The 17,290-nt window shown below is 38.8% G+C and overlaps 1 protein-coding gene across 2 annotated transcripts; it reads right to left on the bottom strand.

Annotated features, from left to right (window-relative positions):
* Positions 1-218: 218 nt before the first annotated feature.
* Positions 219-15,542, bottom strand: LOC103707188 (protein FLX-like 1). 2 transcript variants are annotated; one of them, XM_088722717.2, is made up of 7 exons: positions 14,750-15,542; positions 14,404-14,636; positions 13,826-13,989; positions 11,721-11,803; positions 9,113-11,607; positions 4,137-4,195; positions 219-671 (listed from the first exon to the last, which is right to left on the bottom strand). In XM_088722717.2, exons 1-5 carry the CDS (start codon positions 15,359-15,361, stop codon positions 11,509-11,511), a joined length of 1,191 nt encoding a protein of 396 aa, XP_088578843.1. In that variant the 5' UTR covers positions 15,362-15,542; the 3' UTR covers positions 219-671; positions 4,137-4,195; positions 9,113-11,508. The 2 variants fall into 2 exon arrangements, with proteins under 2 accessions (XP_088578843.1, XP_088578842.1); XM_088722716.2 differs by having other exon boundaries at positions 11,349-11,607; positions 14,750-15,366.
* Positions 15,543-17,290: the final 1,748 nt, after the last annotated feature.

The following is a 17,290-nucleotide window of genomic DNA, read 5'->3' as shown; positions in this document are numbered from 1 at the left end:
GACAAGGGAAGGCCAAAAAAGCAAATCACCACCCTTTTGATTAACGGCATTGATAACTATTTTGAGTATCTTTTGATGTGTCAATATCCTTAAAATTCAATATCTAAGTCGTATTGAAGGAGCTATATTTTTATATACATTTATCCGAAGATACCAATACAAAAGGATAATGATATTATTTTATATTTAAAACAATTATTTATTAACACTGTCAGCCAAAAATCTAATAGGAGAGTTATTCATACGAAAATTTGATAATTTAAGGGATACATACGCTGATAACAATTTTCTGAAGGCAGATATACAACTATATTTGCAAGAATCTACATGCAAAAAAGCCCAAAAAAAGAATATGGCGACAAGATCCATCTCACCCCGCCATCAGCACAGGTTACAGATAACATTGTTAGTATTAATAATATATCTGAAGCATCCTTTTGACAGGATTCAGTTTCGGTATTTTCTATATTCACGCATGATCACGATCCAAGCGATTTGCAACTGAAGAAAAGGTGGTTACATCAAACATTTGATCCAGCGGCCCAGATTTTGCAGCAAGAATGCAACATGTCTCGTTTTCTAATGAAATTTCCATGCCAATTCAATGATAAGCTCGCTAATATGGAAAGCAGATCTCAGCAAGTTTGAACTGCATTTGTTAACTCCACATCCTGCGTACAAGGCACATAATTAAAAAAAATATATATCACTCCTCCCTGGAAGGTGACGTTAAAAATATATCACTCCTCTCTTTCTAAATCACAGCTATAGAAAGAGAATGAAAGGGAGAAAACAAGTTATTAGAAACCAGTTGCATGCAATAGACTATAAAAATAATAAAATATGCATTCCATGGACAGAGTCATGAAATAGCGTCCTTTCAAATACAAAGCTTCAACATGCAGAAATTTTACAGATCACAATAACTAGAGATAGAAGAAATGTGAATAACAGAAAACATCGAATTTAGCAAGAACGCATTACATTATATTGTGTTATGATATACTGAAGTATACTGAAGAAACTCAAAAGGGTACAAATCAAGAAAGTAGGGAGATAACTTATACTAGAAGAACCATACATATTCCATTAGACATAAAATTATATGCATCTGGCTGGGGCGAGCTTTGTTAGTTCGGTTATAGTTAAGTATTGAATGTCTTCCAGTTTCTTCTCTGCTATAACTCTCAAAGTTCAAGGATTCACCATGAACTCTTTAGTCTTACATAGCATGCATAGCATATGATATAATTGCTGATCAAAAGCTAGGGGAATAACTTTGGTATACAAATCATGCATGGTATCTCTTCATGCAGTCAATTACCATAGGATTAGAACTCTGATCAAGATAAGTATCCAGGGGAAGCTTCTAATTGACAAGCTTCCTGAAAAATATACAATCATGAAAGGTTGTAATGAAATTCTCTTCCAATTTGGTACATGTCCGAAATCTCAAGGGAGTTTTCTGAAAGTTGGGAGAAAATTACGCTCATAGTATTGTTCATTAGGATCACGACTAGTCAACCTCAGCACTTCATTTAACTTTAATGACAAGGGTCAACACATTATATTCAACAGTGAAAAAGTTCACACTTGTACTAGTAAATGAAGTGTTAACCAAGGTTCTAAAAGTGGACACATCATGCGAGTGGCCAGGATACTGCATTATATGAGGCATGCAGGGAGGCTATGATGGTTGGTGTTCTAAAAATATTAAAAAATAAATTACATTCACAAATAAGATAAAAATGAGTGGAAAATTAGACAAACAAATAAAAATGCATGCAAGAAAATATAAACTTTTGCATTTATTTAAGAGCCTATCATAAAACTCCGACAAATTGTACTCAATTTTCAAGTGCATCAATGCAACAAATGAATCTACTGATTATCAAATGGACAATCAGATAAGATACACAGCTTGTAACTGAGCTTAGAGTACCCCACCAAATAAAAAGATGTAGTTGCAGACATTGGATCTCGACAACTTAGATTAACTAAAGATACAGTTGTAGACATCAGATCTCAGATCTCGACAACTTAGATTAACAAAAGATACAGTTATAGACATCAGATCTTGACAAATTAAATTTTATGGGAAGTGGTAAACCTAAAAACCCTTATGGAGAAGAAAAAAGGGCTAGCATACCCTAGGATCTAAGCCAATCCCTAAGTCCTCAATCTAGTTTGTGTTTTATCAAACAATAAAAGGAAATGCAAAAAGAAAAGAAAATGAAAAGAAAAGAAAAGAGGAATCGAAGAAGAAGAAGGAGAAACAGAAAATAAAAAGATATAGTTGCAGATATCAGATCTCAACAGCTAAGGTTTTAAGGGAAGTAGTAAACCTAAAAATCCCTACGGAGAAGAACATGGGCTAGTGTACCGTAGGATCTAAGCCAATCCCTTAGTCCTCATTTTAGTTTGTGTGTTAGCATACAATAAAAGGAAATGCAAAAAGAAAAGAAAAGAAAAATAAAAGAGGATTTGAAAAAGAAGTAAAAGAGGAGGAAGAAGAAGAGGTCGGGGATGTTGAGATCATCGTCTCTCTCATCCTTGGACCCACTTCCTCCACCTTCTCTTAGTATCAGGTCTCTATGAAGAGAGCACTATGCAGAGGGCTGGCATTTTGACCTCTTGTAGCTTGCTTTAGGGGTGTAACGCTAGCTAGGATTAGATTTAGGGCATGGTGGAAACAAGGGCATGAGACATAATGCTAGGGTTTTGAGCCTCTAATCTTCTCCCTTTTTGTGTTCGGCTAAGAAAGAGGGGTAGCAGAGATTAGTAGGCTCTACAATTCTAGAAAATTCCAAGCTATTGGAGGACTAGGATGGGTTGGTGACAAAGGCATTAGCAATTGCCTCAGTATACGATGCCTATGATTGGTGAGTAGGTGCAAGGTTCACAAACACCAATTTCAATATCCATACTAGTACTATGTTGGTATAGTATCAATACAGGTCAGTTCGGCGTACTGACACTTGATACACCCCAATACTGCCTAGTATAGGGTGGTACAAATCGGTAAGGAGAACCATGAGCTGGTGGGTTAGGGTTAGTTTTGATCATTTGAGGGATTTCTCCTATTTGGATGGAAGTAACACATGGGTGAGATTTGAGGTTTGTGAGGGTAGCAGCAAAGGAAGGATTTCAATGGCATTTTTATAATCTAGCAGTGGCTGAGGGGTAATGGATACGAAGAAGATATAATGTTAAAGGCAAAACACATGATATCATTCTCATCCAATGCTTGCAGGCTTTCTTTCTTGGAGATAAGTAAGGTAGTTATGAGATGATATCTTGCCTTTGTGGTGATTTGGATGGGTGTAGGAGACCAAACATGAAGCAACAAACCAGGGTAGATTAAGTGGCACAAGTAAAGACAAAAGGTTAAATCAATAGCCATCAAATCATGTCACATCACTTGAAGATTCTTGACAAGCTTGAAAAGTTTTCATTCTTCTGCATAGCAAGTCTCAGCACATTATGGCATGATGCAAATTAACAAAATTTTTATAATTAAATACTTTAACCCTACGGTTTAAACTAAAAATGGTTGGTCTGCAACTTTAAGTTTATAGAATTGAACCCGTCTTGACTTTTAAAACAAAAATTAAGTATATATTGAAAAAACATAAAGCTGTAGAGCTTGAAAAGCATGTGACTGTAACAAGGTCATCATTGTAGCTCGCTTCTTTTTGGGTGTGAAGCAGCGTCAAACCAAAATACCCAACAAGAGGATTTAAAGGAATGGAATAGAGAAATGCATGTTAAATGCACCTATAATGGTGTTCAATTATCGGAACAGAATTTCCCAAAGATGACAAGCATTTTTCAAGCCAATTTAGCTTTTCTATTGTAGAGAATGTCTTAATAATAGCAACTATTACACAAAAAACTATTTATATGACGACAAACTAGGGCAATATTTTCAGTCCATCTGTTGAACTCGCTTGATTTCTTCCTATCCAAATAATAATAATTTTAACATAAAAAAAAGGATTAAAACACACCATGAAATATCCTAGAAAAGGATCAAACTAGATAGGATTAGACGAAACTTTAAAAGCATAGAAAGAAGTTGCTCTGAAAAATAAAGAATAACAATGAAGAATAAAGAGAAGAAAAAAAACGCATACCTTAAGGAGCTTAATTCTTCACGATGCCCAAAAAGTTAATCATATTATCACAATGTTCCCTATAATGTAAACAAGACCGTAAGTTAACACATGAATGGCAAAATGAAAAAGTATAAGTATGCTTAACAGTAGCTTACAAGTTAAAACACCACTTAATAAATGTGTAGGTACAACTGTGCTTATTATCACAAGTTGCAAGTATGCAGAACAACATGCTATCTTAGGCTCAACATAGAATGAAATTTATGATACCTATAAATAATTTATATTTATAATAAACAATTGAACCTGAAAAATGCAAATGAACCTAAACCAAGAAACTTATTGTATTCAATATGAATCATAATAGTCCAACTAAAAAAGAAAAGAAACTTAAGACGATCAATTGATGTAATTGGTGCATAGTTGGATACTAAAAGCAATTGAGAGCGTCAAGATGATGATATGGCCCTCCAACATATGAACATCATAGTTCCTACTAGGCATGAAAGTTATCACATTTTACGCTATGAACCAAGTTTCTTGGTTATGGTGAATTCTTTTTACTACATTTGATAAAAAAAATTGAGTAGGTTAAGATATTAAGTAAATGAATTGAACATATTGAAGAGAAAAAGGAAGAAAGAAGTGGACATGGAATGGGTAGCATATAAGCAAATCGGCTGATGGACTGTCTACCACTTAATAGGAAGAATGGATTTGGAGATTATTTAGATAAGTCAAAATTTCTCGCACCAGCAGCTGACACTACTATTTAAACTAAAGTTCTATTGCATACAAATATTATGTAAGGGAAGAAGAAAGGTTAACTTTTACTGAAGTTAACAAAGAACCACATAGAATCTAACTCCAAACTCATACACCAACAGAAAAAAAAGTCATGACAACATCTATGTTATAAAGGGACCTCAACATGGAACATGCAGAAAGAATCCTCCATTTGCTCGCTAAAATTTTCAAACATGTGAATAGAGTGATAAAGAATTACTCCAAAACTGTACGCATTTCAGTTTGCATCCACCTACCGTGACTTTATTCACTTGAGGAAAATGTCAAGAATTAAAAAATTCCACAATATAAAGCACCATATCAACTGAAGTTGCATAGAATAACATTTCTATAAGATTCTCCAATGCAATTATCCATAACGAATACAAAGTAAATTCCAAAGACCATGTATCTCACTCTTCAAATGCAAAACTGGAGTCAACCACTAAGAATGATTTGGCTTAAATGGTGGCATTTGTCTTTTTTAAAAGAAAAAAAATGAATAGATGATCAATTATCAATTTTCAGACAGATAAGTCTGGTTGGCTATACACCATCCTGCAACTTGTGGTCTCAAAGAATTAACGGATTTGGCCCTTTGGATTCTTCAGGATAGATTGATCTAACATGAGTTTTCCGTACCGCAGAAAAATATGTTAGAAAAACAGTCTTAAAGGAGTTTTTGATAGGCCAAGGAAGATAGAAGTATGAATGCAAAGAGAACTAAGAGATAAAGAAATGGAGAATGAAATTCAGCAAGCACAAACTCAGCTCTGCCAGTTCCCATCTGTCTCATTTATTTAATACTAGGATAACCCAGTTCCTAGTTTGAACCTACTGCTCAGAGGTTGAACCATACAAGTTGCACCAAGTAATTAAGCCCAAAATGCTTAATTTAAAGCCCAAAGTAGCAGAACCAACAAGTAACAACGAAAATAAATGGACAATATAAAACTAGAGCCATAGATTACTTATCATCTTTGCTATGTTAATTATAAGGCTAAAGATCCCTGGGGAAATATAAGAGTGTTTTTGAACAAGATTCCCTGTTCAGGCAAGGTCATCAAAACGCCACCTCAAAGAAATCGTTCCACCAAAACTTTGTCTTCGGAATTTTTTAATATGAAGATCAGAATACTCATTCAAGGGTTGCCTGTTAAGGATAACAACTCCGAAGGAAAAAAAAAGTTTCCAACTATTTGTTATCAAATATGACATTTTGTGATGTTTTCAAAATTTGATGCACTATGAAGCAAGGTCCGCCGAACCGGTACCTAAATCCATATCGGTCGACAGGTGGGTCGGCATGGTATTGGTTCGGTATCGTACCAACACACCATACGCCAGAACCGGCACGCCCATTTTTTTTAAGATTTTCAACTTTGATTAATTAGTAATCAACTTTTTTCAACTTTTTTGATGATATTAAGTATAGTTTGATATTTTTTTATATTTTTTATATTTCTATCATCCCAATATAATCTAAACGATGCATCTTATTGTTTTAAAGTGATATAAAACATAAAATGATTAGTGAGATGTTGCATGCTACAAAAAGTAACATGAAATATCCTAAGATCAACTAGTGAGATTCAAAATATTAAATAATATAATCAATTACGTATATTTAAAGTACAACATACATACCGATATCTAAAATCTCGTCGAGTGGCGATGCCTCTCGTAGATATCCGAATCATTAGCATAGTCAGAAGGCACATCAGTCAACCCTTCTAACCAAGCGGCGTTGTAGTGTTGTATATTCATCCCATAAGAAACGCGCTCTGGGTTATAAGCACTCTGAAATTTTTCGCTGAAGCTGTAGCTCTAAGAGGTGTCCTCTAGCTGATAATACGGCTGTGGAAGAGCCCATTCAAATATGCCGGCAGCAAAATTCGACCCGTAAGATACTCCGAGCTGCGTAGGGTAGTAGCCACCGGAAGATGATGCCTCAGATGCACCATATCCATATCCATATCCATATGAGTCATAGACTGCCTGTAGTTACGGATAATAAGATTCAGTATACGACTTAGAATCTGATGTCTATGAATTCTACTCCACGTGCGAGATCATCTGCAGCAGCATCGTGTCCTCCTGAATAACCTCAAGAAATCCGTCTCCTATATGCAATTATATCCTCGCGAATTCTACCAGATCATACATCGTGGTCTCTATCCTATGTAGCATGCGTAAATTGGAACTCACCGGTGAATCGAAAACCATCCTGCGATCGTATCTCATTAACGATGGTCTCATGTCCTCCAGTCTCTTTCTAGCAATCGTGTAGATCATCTATAGATCTATAATATATCATAAAATCAAGCCAAAATCAAAAATTTTGGCATGACCTCTTCTTATTTTGCAAATTTTAAGATATTTTTTAGTGTCCCAAAAATAGAGAATGAGATAGGAGAGAGGAAGCATACCTTATTTAAGGTTGGATCCTCCTTCAATCGTGCTGCATCAGTATATTTTTTGTCGTGGGAAAGGAGGGGTATTCAGATAGATTGGGAAGGTATGAGAAGTTTCTCAGGCCTTCCTAACTAGCCTTTAAAATAAAAAAAAAGACGGAGGAGGGGGGCCGGTTCAAAATAGGTCAGACTAGGTGCGAATTGGACGGTTCGCATCGGTTCCACACAGAACCAGCTGGTTTGGACCGAGTATGGGCGATTCGCGATCGGTTCTGGCTCGTTCTGTCCGATTCCCAAAAAAAGGTAAACTGACCTGGTCCCCAACCGGGTCGACTCGGTACGAGCCGAACCATGCGGTTCGGCCTGATTCAACAAACCTTGCTATGAAGTTTTCAAGATCGAAAAAAAAGGTGGGGGACAAAAGCCACATGCAAAAATCTTTGCAATCCTGACCTCTCCTTGTACAATCTCAAGTGAGTTTAATAAAAAGATGTCAAGATTTGTTAACATCTTGGTTGCTATATATTGGCCCAAGATTTCAGATTATCTCTGTTCTTTCCCAAATTTCCCCACCTTCCATCTCGATGGAGATAAACTGCAATCTCAGTTCAGTTTGGTCTCGGTCTCTGACTAAGATGATTGATATATGAGTGTTCAAAAACCAAAGTTGGCTTTCATGAGAACAATGGTAAGTTTGAAAAGATGGAGCAACCTAAGAGAACATTAATTTGTCTTGTAAACAAGATAACAAAAATATGATTAGATAATAAATAGACCTGGCAAAAAACAAACAGCAAAGCAACTTCTTTTAGACTGACCACAAGAAGATGAATAAACCTTGTGCAAAATGATAACGGTAGTTAGATTCAGTATGTCCTCTTTCGTGGGAGCTATAAAGGCATGCATGAAATCAGTTAAGATATATATGAGGATGTTGATCCAAATATATGGATTGAAGAACCTAAAAGTAGTAACAACAGAAGTAGTTGAGTTATGCAGAGAGAAGAGACAGAGTTAACACTAAAAAGAGGTTGATTTTGTTTGGGAAATTCGACAAGGGAAGACTCAGATAGACTTGGACAGAAGAGGATCTCAAGAAAAAAAAAAGAGTGCAGTGTCTATGCAAATAAATAAAAAAGCAGTATTCACATGGCCAAAACAAGAACTTGCATGTCGGTTATCCCTGATACAATGGTCTACTATAAATGATCTATGCATGCATCGTGAAAAAACATTTCCAGTTTTAGAAGGAGAAAAAAAAAGGCATGTCATAAGGCACTCTCATACAAATCCAACACAGTACTGTTCTAGGGACAAAATAAGTTACAGCAAATAAACACAATGGTATATAACTGTATGCTCTCAATACAATAAATAGATTTATTTCCTACAATTCACGCACAACTCATGCAAATTATGCAACATATTTATTTGCTTCATTTGGACATCCAATATCGGCAAGCAAATAGTACAGTGAAGTATACAGCAGCAACACCATGTTTTGCACCAATGCATGGCTTATAAGTGTAGACTTCTTAAATGTACATTAAACCCAATTGAGAAGTCTACTTTAATTTTGCATGCCACATCTGACCACAAAGAATGGACCCCTAGCACAAAATCTGAATATCATTAGGTAAATTAAGAATGCCACTTTTTGCAACCAATATTAGTGAGAAAGTACCATCAGTAACTTATTTGAAGAAAAAGAACCATAAAGAAAACTTACAACTGACAATTCCCAATAATTTATAAGCTATAAAAGGACAGTTAATTAGAAAAATGATCACTTACTTGAAGAAATTCATTCATTGTGATTCAACTGCAACTCTGCCTCGCCAATGCACAAGCATTCCTCCCAAATCACTTATTGTAGTGCACCCACTGTCTTGTGGTGCATCATAATCCAGGGACCAAGATTTTGACTGCATTTTAGTAGCAAAATAACCCAAACTGTTGCCCAAATCCCTCAAGTTTCTTATCCTACGCAAATTAATCTATACCAACACCATCAATTCATTCATTTGTAAATATATCACCCAGTACTCGAGGAAACTTTAAGAACCCAAATGCAGAGTTTTTTTTTTTTTTGCTAAAATAGAAGGATCATACATAACGTGTACGGATACAACTAAGAAAATCAAAATGCAAAACATTCCGGAGCGCACTAAGCAGCTCCGCCTCTCCCACCCATAGGTGGTCCCCCGAATGGTTGGTAACAAATGAAGCCACCCAATCTGCAGCCTCAACCCCATTGGCCTCTCTAAAGACATGCTTCGCCTGGATTACTAGCCCATCCTGGCCCATAGCCCTAATATCTCATAGCAGCGAGTGATAATCGCCGACCCCCCCTCCCGAAGCTTGCTGGATCCACCCAATAGCTGTCGCAGAGTCACCCTCCAAAATAACCTCTCTCCCCTGCAATGCACGCTATACATAGCACAAGCCAGCCCATGCCGCTCTCAACTCCGCCCCTGGCATAAAGATGTCAAACAGGTGGCAGCACCCAGCGGCGATCACCCTGGAATCCGGGCCCCTAATAACAAAGCCCGCGCCTCCCCTTGATGCAGAGTTCAAGTAGGCTTCTCATTGGTGTTTTATATATTGGAAAAAAGTCTGGAATTTGTGACACTAGTGGATAGCTAGTTCATTTCTACACTCATGTAGACTTTTATTTGTAGTTTAGTTGATTTTAGCAAACATTATGAACAGAACAAGTACGGAGATTATTCTTCAAATTTCAAAGTTTGTGTGACCATCGAAGCAGTTAAACAGCCCTCTAAAGTATCACACAAAGAAAATTGGTTCAAGGCTATAAACCCACACAATTAGAACCTATTAAAATGAACTACTTAACCAAGTCATCTAATCAAACCACTGAAAAAAGGACCAATCAGCCACCATATATATGCCAATATAGTTTCGCTGATTACCAGCCATGGAAAGTATTTGCTCTGTACACTGTAAAATCTAACAAAGTTGCCATTAAGATACACAATTAACTTCCAGCAAATGTTGTTCTTTTGCAGGAAATCAAAACCAGGTCAATGTAACTAGTTCTTGTCCATTTTTGACTTGTCAGATAACCATTAAATGCAAACATCCAATCAAATGGTGTCATAAGACTATCACATTAAAATACCCATATACACAACATGCACGTGGCAACAAATATAAATTTCATACCCTCCAAGTGTAAACGATCTAAGAAACATTCTAGAGGGACATGAAGACAAGGAATCAAGCAGTGTAAAATCATAAAATACTGCTACAACAACAAGATATCATTTCTTTTGTTAATTAGTTAATATAAGGATGTTATAAGTAGCAACAGATAAAGGAAATTGGTGAGATGATGAAAAGTAGAAGTCACGACATCAGCAGTACTTTATTAAATATGGTGACTTCTGACCAAACAACTAACTCAGCTCCATAATATTGTTATATCATCATCTCAAAATTAAGCAAGAACCACCAAGCAGCTCCATTTTCTGAAAGCAGAACTAATAGCAATGCATGGGAAATTCTTCTATAAACACTAAGAAAAGCTAACAAACTTCAAACTATGCTACCAAAGATAAAATGTCAGGTATAAGAGAGTTATGGGAATCTACATTTCTAAATAATTGAAAGACTGCAGTATAAAATTTTTCAATAAGTTCACAATGCCAACAGCAGCCTACGGTATTCCAACATGAGTTCACCTTATACTCCACTACAACAAAATTGCCCATTGGAAATTTCAACTGTTCCTAAAGAGGGAGATAAACATGTCTGAGCCTTCATAGAAATCTAATATAACCTAAGATCTTGCTGACTGCTCCAGTTGATGATATTAAAGATCTCATTGAGAAAAAGCTAAAAAAGATGTATGGCAATGGACTATGGTAATCGCACATCTAAAAATAATAAGTGAAACAGGATTTATGAATGAGCTCATAAACGTAAAATTGTCATAAATATCAATATGAAGATTTAGCAAAATGATAATCATTGAGTGTCACAAAATAAAAGCCAGAATATTCAATACCAAAATATTCATACTGAGAACCTGCCCACCACAACGCATTCCTGATTAACAACACCTCAGCTTGTAAACTAAGTAACTATAAAGTTGCACTAAAAAAGACATTCTATGCAAGTGAGAGGGCAATTGATATTGTGTATTTGTGTATGGTATGGCCACTCTTTCATCTACGTCCGTGAGCTCGTAGCATGTCATGCGCACCCCAAGAGCCATGCCCAGATCCGCCCCCATACTGAGGACCAGCATCTGCACCTCCAGGAACCTGGAATTCAGAAGGAGTTTCCTATCACAACCGGTTTATGTATATTAGTAGTTATTGCGTGTCAGAGGGTGTATCCAGTAACAAGTTGTTGCAAAGTAGAATAAAGGCCGTACAGAATTCGTGCCATAGCCAGCTGGATAAGGATTTCCACTATAACTGGGATCAGGATTGCCATAGTTCCCACCATAGCCTGCAGCTGCAGACCCCACAAAAGGGGAAAAAGAAATATCAAAGAACAATAAGCACGTGTTCTTAGCCCATGAAGAGCAAGATTTGACAAAATATGAGAAAATATTAGTTTTAATGCAGGAAAATAAGACTAAACAACTGCACTTGAAAGAACCTTGTTTAATACTTTAATTTCTAGTTGTAGTTTGTAAGTTGTTAATCAATGTGTTTCCATATAAGTAAACAGTTATAGTAAACTATAGGAAAATCATAATCATTTGTCAATCGTGCATCCCAACATCAAAACTCCAAGAAAAGCACAATGTAGTGTCCTGATCACCATAGTGCTATACACAAGGATTTTGAATCCTTGATCTTGAAAATACCACTCTCTCAATCCTAATCTAGGAATTAAGATGTCATACTTTGGTACCTACCTTTAATCATGACAACATCAGAGTTTAAGAATAAAATATCAAGAGGCTGCTAGCAATCCACTGGAACATGGCTTAAACGTCAAAGTATACTAGAATTCCATGCTTGATTCAAACCTCATTCATCTGTTGCTCTTAGGAAAGACTAGGAAGAGTTTGACCAGTTCTACTCTTTCTCTGTGAGAAAAGGATTGAGGAGCCGTGTCATGGAGCAGCTAACAATACATATTTCATTAGGAAAACTCCCAAGTTTGTGCAGTCAAAATTACACATTCAGTAATGTATTTCATCATTAATCATCAAGAAACACCTCCAAATAATAACTAAAAATAATACTCTCTTCCAATCACAAGTTTCCTTATAATCTCATCCTCCATAAGTGTGTTGACTATGAGGTGACCTTGACAACAATTGTAAAGATACTATCTAACCCATAACCATTATATATCAAGGATGTTTTGACTCCTAACTAAATTAGGCACTCAATGGTGATGAATTCTCAAAGATAAGAAAAGATAAACCCTTTTCAAGCAAAATGCATCCCTAAAAAGGCCATATTTACCTCTGCACTCTAATTTTCATATCTCCTAATTCAACCATTAATTTTGAGTTGGCAGACACGCGGCTACAATGAATGTTTTTAGTATATTACCTATACACCATTCATAACTAAGCTAATCTGCCTTGATATTTGAATATGGCCAAAAAATCTCCTTATTCCAATGAACTATGCAATATTGTGTTTGTACCGCCTACCCATTCAAGAACACAGAGGAAGTCGTCAGGATATATTTAGCGATTCTCTTGAATATCTAAATTCATACTATAGTTTCCTTAGGTCTATTAGACATTATAGTTTGCTTGGTGAATATGTAATACAAATCAATCTTGAGTTTATATTAAAGATAAGAAGAAGCATATTCAATCAATTCTTGGGTAGTAGAGCTATATGATAATTTAGTAGCGTTAAACTGGTAAAAAAAAGAGTTTACTTTGGCAAAGTTTGCTACACCGAATAACTTGTGAAAGGTGCTGATCATGTTTCTAAATCAAATTGCTTGGCTTTAATTATGTTAGATCATTTGAGTCAGGTGCAAAGCCTTTCAATTATTTTCCATTTATCAACGAATGCTCTAACTATAGCTTGCCTTAAAATTTAAATATGACAGTCTGAGTTGGCCATAAAATCTTCTGCTAATACAAGGTTCTTTTCTTGTTGCTGAGCATTTCCTGCTTTATATTGTTCCTCCCTCTTAATATTGCAGATGTCCAATTTTAATGTGCATTATGGTTCCCTATGACTGGATTTTCCATCAAACATCCTCGCTGATGCTCCAAATATTAATCACTTTTATTGAACAAATTGAGTGCACTAAAAGTTAATGCAAATTATAGTTGCATTCTTAAATTGATATTAAAAAAAGTGAGCTAGAGAATTATGAAATCTGCAAACCAACTGCTCAGGTAGCTCTCCGCGTGATTCATATGAAACATGTACCAACTGTATGGCATCTGTGCAGATTGCAGGAAGCCAGACAACAAACAGAACCCTCTCATGTTGTTTCTAAATATTAGTGCGAAACTCAAAAAGCAAAACAGAGCATAAAGGTGATTACCTTGAGTCCCAGCAGCAGCTGCAGCTCGTGCCCTCTTCTCAGCATTAGCAACCTCGGCCCGTAGCTTCTCAACCTCACGAGCCATTGAGATCAAATTGTTCTCCATAACCTGTCCTTGCTCATAACTCTCGGCATATCCCTTCTTCTCGTAGTCAATACCACCCCTAGGCATCCATATGAACCATAAGCTTATGATTGCAAATGTCACAAGATTATGGATTGGAATATATACCTTTTTATTCAGTCGTGCCACAGTTTTAATTTCTAACTCATGATGATTTTATCATTTTACAGTGCAAGTTCCCTCAATATGAACACTCAGACCTTTAATCATGTTTGGAACATGTCCAAGGATATTATCATTTCCCATTATTTATTTATCTTAGTTCCAACACGACTTGTTGCTTCACAAAGATTACAAACTGTGAACATTGTTCCTTGTAGAATTAGATCAATCAACACCAATTCCATTTAGGATTTCCTTTTTCTCGATTTTCTTAAGTTACACGGTAAAAGATCGTACTAAAAACAAGAAAGAGCACTGAAAAAGAGAGTCGGTGGTATCAAGGTAATGGTACCTCACTCGCTGCACCTCCTGCTTCAAGGTCTCGATCTCTGCCTTTATTGCAGGTGCCTCCTGCAAATCAGCCAAGGCCCGAGCCGAGTCCTGGGTAAGCGCATGCACCTGCCCCGCGAGCTCCTGCCTCATTGCACTCAACTTCTGCATCTCCCCACGGATCTGTATGAGCTCCGCCCTCATCGCCTCCGCCACCCGGAGCTCCGACTCCAGCTTCATCGACTTATCATAAGCCTTATCGAATCGTCGAAGCCAATCATCAATAAGAAACAAATAATCTTTCATCAAGAAAAGGAAAAACAAAAAGAAAACAACGAACTCGATCAATAAAGGGTAAGAAAGAGGACCTCGTGGAGATGTAGATCCCTCTCGGCGTGAGTGGAGGCGGCGACGTGATTGACACGCGCCATCTCGTGGCGGACGGCGCCGAGCTCCTGCTTGAGGGCGACGTGGGTGGCGGCGAGGCGCTGGTTGTCGACGAGGAGGCCCTGAATCTCCTGGAGCTGGGCGGCGAGGTGCTCCTCGATGATGGCGGGGTGAGGGGGGAGAGGGCGGGGAAGGCCGCGGCCGAAAGGAGGGGGCTCGCGGAGGTCGTCGAGGAGGGTGGGGTGCATCGGGCCCACGCCGCGGCCGAAGGGGGGCGTCGGGGGGCCGTGGACCGAAGGTGGCGGGCCCTTCATCGCGTGGGGCGGCATCCGGCTCCTTCCCGACATCGCCGGCGAAAAACCCTGAGGGGACGAGAAGGAAGGGTTTGGTGGGATCGCAGGAGAAGAGAAGAGGTTGCAAGGAGGAGGAGAGCGCGTGCGTGGCGTGGAACGGCCGCGAGGCTTCTCCTCCTTCGGCTCCTTTTTAACCCCTCGGCTGAGTTTCACGCTTTCCGCTGCTTGTTGGTGCTCTCTCGGAGGGCATATGGTAGGCGGGGAAAGGTTCCCAGAGTTGAGTTGGATCACCTGGGTCATGGGCTGTGTTCGGGCCCCTCATTTGACATTTTGATAAATGGTACGCCTAAAGTCTTCCAGAGGACTAGGGATGCCTCCTCTCCCTCCTGCTCTTCATCATCTGCACCGATGCACTCTCGAGAGCTCTCAGATAGGTTGTATCCCTGTATGCTCTTTGCAGACGATTATTTATTGCTAGCTCGGTCGTCTCGGCAGGCTGCAGGAGTTATTAGTAGGATTCTCTGAAACTATTATGCTGTGTCGGGTCAGTATGTTAATTTCTCTAAATCAGCTATATGTTTCAGCCCGAAGACTACTTTGGCAGTGAAGAATTCTATTCTGGAGATTTTGGAGGTGGGTGAGCAGGAGGGCACATTGAGATACCTGGGAATTCCACTCTCAGATCAGCAGTTACGTAGCAGGGACTGTTCCTCTCTGGAGCTTAGTATCAGGCGTAGACTGGAGGGATGGAAGATGCACACATTATCGATGATGGGGAGGATCACCTTGGTTCGGTCAGTTCTGTCTTTGATCCCCACTTACTTTCTCTCCAACTCTTTCATTCCAGTGGTGTTCCTGAGAACTCTTGAGCAACTCTTTAGGAACTTCATCTGGAGGAGGAGTAGTGGTAGAGGCGGTATTCACTTATTGGCAAGGAAGTTGTGTATCAGCCAACTAGATTGGGAGGTTTGGGGTTGCAATCTTTGGTGGTGAGGCGGGAGGCTCTAGCGGCACATCACATTGCCAGATTCATGCTAGAGCCCGATAGTATGTGGTCCTCGCTGATGAGGGCAAGTATGGTCCTTTTCTCCCTAGGACATGGGCTGGCCGTCACCATTCACTGGTCTGGAGGGAGATGTGTGCCAGAGCCATACTGGTGCTTCCGAAGATTAGATGGGCCATTAGGGATGGGCGATCTATTGATGTTTTGGAAGATAGCTGGGTGACTGAGCTGCCGATCAGTCGCTTGTCGACCATGGTGGATTCGGCGAGGTTGAGTGGATACAGAGTTTGTGACTTACTGGACCCTGTTGGGGGTTAGTGGAGGGCTGGGCTGATTCGGGAGGTTCTTAGGGAGCAGTTGGCAGAGTTGGTTCTGGCTCTTCCGGTACCAGCCTGGGAGGAGCCTGGCAAGTTAGTATGGATGCCATCAGGCCGGACGCGGGTACGAGCTAGAGATCTTCATGCTTTGTGCAGTAGGGAGCCAGCCCGGCAGATTGAGGGAGGATGGATCTGGAGGATGCGGGTTCACCCGCGAGTGGTGCTCCTTATATGGAAGGTGGCATGGGGGTGCCTACCGACCAGAAACATGCTAGCTCGATGAGGAGTATGGGTTACCCAGTTTTGTCAGGTGTGCACGGAGTTGAGGAGACTATCGATCATGTCCTTTTGCAGTGCCCTAGGGTGAGGGAGACTTGGAGTAGTTCACCTGCATCCTTACCCCAGGTGATGGAGTCGACACAGGATTTGATCCATTTGCTGAGAGTTTCTATGCAGAGCCCCATATTTTGGAAGGGGGGATCCTCAGAGCATACCTGGCCTATCATATTTGGTTGGACAGGAATGTTGGCATATTTGAGGGTAGGAGGCTGTTGCCGAGGATGGTAGTGCATAGAGCTGTATTGCAGGCTAGGGAGGTTACTGCAGTTACCACGTTGTTCTCTACTGAGATGGCCAAAGACATCTGGAGTACTCTTTCTGCTGTTGTAGCGCCCAGGTTTGCCAATGTTTCTTGGGTGCCCCCACTCCTTGGTCATAAATAAAGATGTTGAGTAAAGAATAGAATTTAATTAATAAGAATTATAATATGACATAAATAGATATGGTAAAAAAATTAATTATGGAAAGAAGGAAAGAAAAATATCATTTGTAATGCCCCAAGCACAATTACCTTCCTCGGTTAAATCTCCTATAGAAGAAGGAAAAGAAAGTTGATTTTTTTGCTTATAT

The sequence above is a fragment of the Phoenix dactylifera genome, chromosome 1, assembly GCF_051530095.1.
Source record: "Phoenix dactylifera cultivar Ajwa chromosome 1, Ajwa_hap1_PhDact_Kaust_v1.1, whole genome shotgun sequence".
In the NCBI taxonomy this organism is placed as follows: Eukaryota; Viridiplantae; Streptophyta; class Magnoliopsida; order Arecales; family Arecaceae; genus Phoenix; species Phoenix dactylifera.
The sequence above is the reverse complement of the archived record's forward strand: the minus strand, read 5'-3'. Positions and strand labels throughout refer to the sequence as shown.

Excerpts from the sequence above, each read along its gene's own strand:
- LOC103707188 (XM_088722717.2), bottom strand. The coding sequence starts at position 15,361 with ATGACCCAGGTGATCCAACTCAACTCTGGGAACCTTTCCCCGCCTACC. Across the intron at positions 13,990-14,403 it reads CAGGAGGTGCAGCGAGTGAG|GGGTGGTATTGACTACGAGA; the intron begins GTACCATTACCT and ends ATGGATGCCTAG. Across the intron at positions 11,608-11,720 it reads CTGGCTATGGCACGAATTCT|GTTCCTGGAGGTGCAGATGC; the intron begins GTACGGCCTTTA and ends TCTGAATTCCAG.